Source organism: Bison bison, unplaced genomic scaffold (genome assembly GCF_000754665.1).
Source record: "Bison bison bison isolate TAMUID 2011002044 unplaced genomic scaffold, Bison_UMD1.0 scf7180017864365, whole genome shotgun sequence".
Taxonomy (NCBI): domain Eukaryota; kingdom Metazoa; phylum Chordata; class Mammalia; order Artiodactyla; family Bovidae; genus Bison; species Bison bison.
This window is the reverse complement of record NW_011494937.1, coordinates 1345407-1349854: the sequence shown is the minus strand read 5'-3', so window position 1 is coordinate 1349854 and position 4448 is coordinate 1345407. Positions and strand designations below refer to the sequence as shown.

General features: G+C 53.9%; 1 protein-coding gene across 1 annotated transcript in view; it reads right to left on the bottom strand.

Moving 5' to 3' along the window:
- RFX1 (regulatory factor X, 1 (influences HLA class II expression)) overlaps positions 1–4448 on the bottom strand; it is a 25384-nt gene that overhangs the window by 7461 nt on the left and 13475 nt on the right. The window contains exons 7-8 of the mRNA XM_010855520.1: positions 3940–4086; positions 3–91 (exon numbers count right to left, since the gene is read on the bottom strand). Coding sequence (XP_010853822.1) covers positions 3–91; positions 3940–4086 — 236 coding nt within the window. The remainder of the gene's footprint in view (positions 1–2; positions 92–3939; positions 4087–4448) is intronic.

Here is a 4448-nt window from a genome sequence, read left to right as displayed (position 1 = left end):
GTGGGCGGCCGTGCCCGCGGCCTCGTAGTAGCTGGTGCCTGCCGTCTGCGGGTACAGTGGCGTCTCAGAGTAGGAGTAGGTGCTGGAGCGGCTACAAAAGAAGTAGAGGGCAGGAGACAGGGGATAAGAGCTGGGTGGCCCAGGGGCATAATGAGGGGGGCCCTGCAGTGGAGGGGGGAGGGGGAGCAGGGCAGCAACAGCCCCATGCACTGCACACCCCCCAGTGCCTGATGGGCAATTCCTCACTGAATCCTCAAAACAGTCCTGTGACTTGGGAGTCCCCGCTTCAGCCGTGAGGAACTGAGACTGGAAGAGCTGAGTAAATTGCAACGGGCTAAACACTTCAGTCACTCAGAAAACAAACTATTGAGAGAATTCCCTGGCAGTCTAGGGGTTGGGACTCCTCGCTCCCACTGCTGGGGGGCCTGGTCGGGGAACTCAAATTGCTCAAGCCTGGTGGTGCAGCCAAAAAAAAAGACCAACAACTACTGAAGGCCTGCTTGGGCAGTGTTCTAGGTACGCTGGACCCAACAGTGGACACGAGAGAAAAGGCCCCACCCTGGGGTCTGGGGGAGGTTAACGTCCTAGCAAGGGAGCCAGAGGAGAAGCCAAGTGCAAAGGTAAATTGAGGGCACTTTGGAAGGTGGCACATGTCAAGGGACACAAGGTGCAGGAAGTGGGTGGGGAAAAGTGAGAGCTCTACTTCTAAATCCATTGGCTGCCACCATGAGGGGCTGGTCAGCGACGACTATTAAGGCGCACATATGTTTCGCTTTGACCCAGCGACCCATCCCGCCCTGGAGAGGTCTCCAACTATTCGGTCACATGAACTCAAGGCTGCAAATCGTAGCAAGAATAACATGGATGGTTGGGGGTGGGGGGTGGGGTCTATCGCTACTGGGATGTCAAGTTAAAAGCTGATGATTTCCTATGTGGGGGTGAGAGAGGAGGAGGAAGGTCTTGAGGTCCCACCAAAGAACAAGGTCCAGTATGTTCCATTAGGTGAACAAAAGAGGCAGGGAGGGGTATGGATGATACTTCGGGAAGAAGGGAGAGATCGCATGGCATTTCATTATCTGTATCTGCTATTCGTTGGGGTGAAGGGTGTGTGGACAGGGGCAGCCACTTCACTAAACATGGTTGGGTACAGGTTTGATTTTTGAGCCCTCTCAATCCCCTGGAGAAGGAAATGGCAACCCACTCCAGCATTTTTGCCTGGAGAATCCCATAGACAGAGGAGCCTGGTGAGCTATAGTCTGTGGGGTCACAATAAGACAGATACAACTGAAGCAACTTGGCTCACACGCACAATGTATTAGGCGTTTGAAAACATAAGCTGGGCTTCCCTGGTGGCTCAGTGTGTCAAGAATCTGCCTGCCAATACAGGAGACATGGGTTTGATGCCTGGTCTGGGAAGATCCCACACGCTGTGGAGCAACTAAGCCCATGTACCACAACTACTGAGCCTGTGCCCTGGAGCTCAGGAGCTCCAACTACTGAAGGCTGGGAGCTCTAAAGTCCGTGCTCCACAATGAGAGAAGCCACTGCAATGAGAAGCCTGTGCATCGCAACTAGAGTAGCCCCCGCGTGGCACAGCTAGAGTAAGCCCACGCAGCACTGAAGACCCAGCGCAACCAAAAATAAAGAAATAAAATAAAAGTAATTATAAAAAACATAAGCTAAAATGTTAAAATCCAGAAAGGAGGGAGGCCCGTCAGGAGTGTCCTTGGCCCAGAAGGTGCTGAAGGGTGCCGGGGAGCGGAGTCCTACGGGCCTCCCAGAGCAGCAAGGAGAGCAACTGGGGTGGTGGTGGGAGTGTGGTCACTCCTGGTGTACAGCATCATCCATCAGACCCCAGGATGCAGCTCTTGTTCACTGTGTCCTGGTTCACACACCTACATAGTCCACATCATGGCACGAGTGACTCCAGAAGTGTGTGACCTGAGCCAGTACTGCTAAGTGCCCCTGCCACCCCCTTTGGCAGGAACCAAAACCAGCCCAGCACCCTACCTGCAACACTGTGCTCTCAGAAAATGTTGCTATGGCAACTGTTTGCCAAATGACTACCAGAATGAATGTGTGTATCTACCTCGACCACCTGATACAAAGAGCCAACTCACTGGAAAAAAAACCCTGATGCTGGGAAAGATTGAGGGCAGGAGGATAAGGGGATAACAGAGATTAAGATGGTTAGATAGCATCACTGACTCAGTGGACATGAGTTTGAGCAAACTCCGTAAGACAGTGAAGGACAGGGAAGCCTGATGTGCTGCAGTTCATGGGTTCACAAAGAGTCAGACACGACTTAGCGACTGAACGACAACAACTGGACACAGGCTAAACCGGGCCATGGATAGAAGCCCAGGGGGTGTGGCTTTAGTCAGAGCAGGAATCCAGACCAGCAAAGGGCTGGAAATGTGGAAATGACCCACTGTGAGGGAGAGATAGAAGATATGGTGCCCTCAAGAAAGTCATACAGCAGAAGAATCTGATGGTAACAGCGGAGTTACTGTGTGATCACTCACACGCTATAGTCACGGAGGGAAGAATTGAAACAGAAGCCAAAGACAGACCAGGGAGAGGCAGAAGAGCCCTTGGGGGCCCTCGGGAGCTAGGCTCCTCTCTGGAATGTCCTCGGTGGCCCCCGCCAGCACTGGTCACCTGCACAGATGAGAGCCAGGCAGTGCGGGAAATAAATCAACAGAACCATGAGGTTGCTGGATGCTGTAGACCATGACTCAGGGGCCGGGGCCCCACACCCACAGGATCAGGACCCAGGGATCAAGTCATTCCATGAGCTAATCCACCCCCAGTGTCATGCCCACAGGGACAGGTGGTTGGGACGTGAGAAAGACATCAGGCAAATGCAAAGAAAGTCAATGAAACTTCTCAAAACTCAAATAATTCATGTGTCCATGGGATTCTCCAGGCAAGAATACTGGAGTGGATTGTCATGCCCTTCTCCAGCAGATCTTCCCAACCCGGGGATCAAACCCGTGTCTCCTGCCTTGGCAGGCAGGTTCTTTAGCACTAGCGCCCCGTGGGAAGCTGAACGGACAACTAGAATAACTCTAAGTCCTGGAATTATTACTGTGGAGAAGGGGAGACAGAAGGTGGTGGTGTGTGGAGGATCCCCAGCAAGGAGCCAGAGCCGAGGTTAGGGCAGGCCTGGGGCTGACATATGCCTGATATGGCAGGTACTGAGGCAGAGCCATGTACAGCAGCAGAGAGTGGAAGTCGTCTACGTGCTAGCTGGGGGTGACTGGCCATATGACATTCATGCTGCGACTGAGCAGTGGAGTTACACACGGTGATTAAAGAGGATAACTGAGACCCACATGGAGAGCTCCAAGCTACGTGGCAGGGGAAGAAACAGGGGACAGAACACACTGCTTCTATTTCTCAACACACAAAGCAGGTAATTTCTATTCTCAGAGTATCTCAGGGAGGAACCAAAGAAATGGGAGCAGCATCTCCTCTGGGGCAGGCTTGGGGATCAGGAGTAAAGATTTCTTCTTCACTGTTTAACGTTCCCTACTCATTAAAAATTTTATCTTGTAAAATTAAACTTCTTTTCCTTTTTTGCAATTTCTTTTCGGGCCATGTCTTGTGACATGTCAGATCTTAGTTCCCTGATCAGGGATCGAACCTGCGCCCCTGGCATTGGAAGCGCAGTCTCAACCACTGGACTGCCAGGGAAGTCCATGTTTTTTTGTTTTTTGCAAAGAACCAGAGCCCCCTCCCTGACTCCAAAGCCTGACGCGATGCTGGAACGCCTTTCCCAACATGCCAGGGTCCCCTCTGCTTCACTGTTATCACCTGTTTTCACCTTGAAGGCTAGCTGGTCTGCTGGAGACTGGGGCTTCAAGTTCTGGGAAGGGATCCTGAGCAGACCCATGCTCCTCCTCCTGTCCCTTCCCCCACCCCCGCCCCACTCACATGGCACTCGCCGTGTAGCTGGCATCGCCACCCTCCACGTACTGCACTTGGCTGGGGTACACGTGTGAGACCGGCACCTGCTGGAGCTGCTGCACCTGGCATGGGAGGAAGGGGACACAGAGGGTCAGGGGTGGGCTGGCTCCCCACCTCCCTGCTTCTCAAAGTCTGGCAGCTGGCCAAGCTCACGGGGACTCCCAGATCCCCGGCTGGGAGGCTGCACTTAGGGGCGGGCTCTCTGAACACCCTGGACAGGGCCAGGGCTGGGAATGAGGCACAGCGGCGTCAGGAAAAGCCAGGCCTCTCTGCTTGAACTGGGGACAGCAAGGGTAGGGTTGAGATGAGGTGGGTGGAGGGGACCCCAGACAGGGTCCTACTGCGGGCATGAAAGCTGAACCCCAGCGGCAGAGCCAAGTTCTGGTACAAGCCTGACGGTTAAGCCGGCCGGAGCCGGGAACTAGCCATGGCTGCAGGAGAGGCGCCTGCATCAGGGAGGGACCCCTGCCTATGGG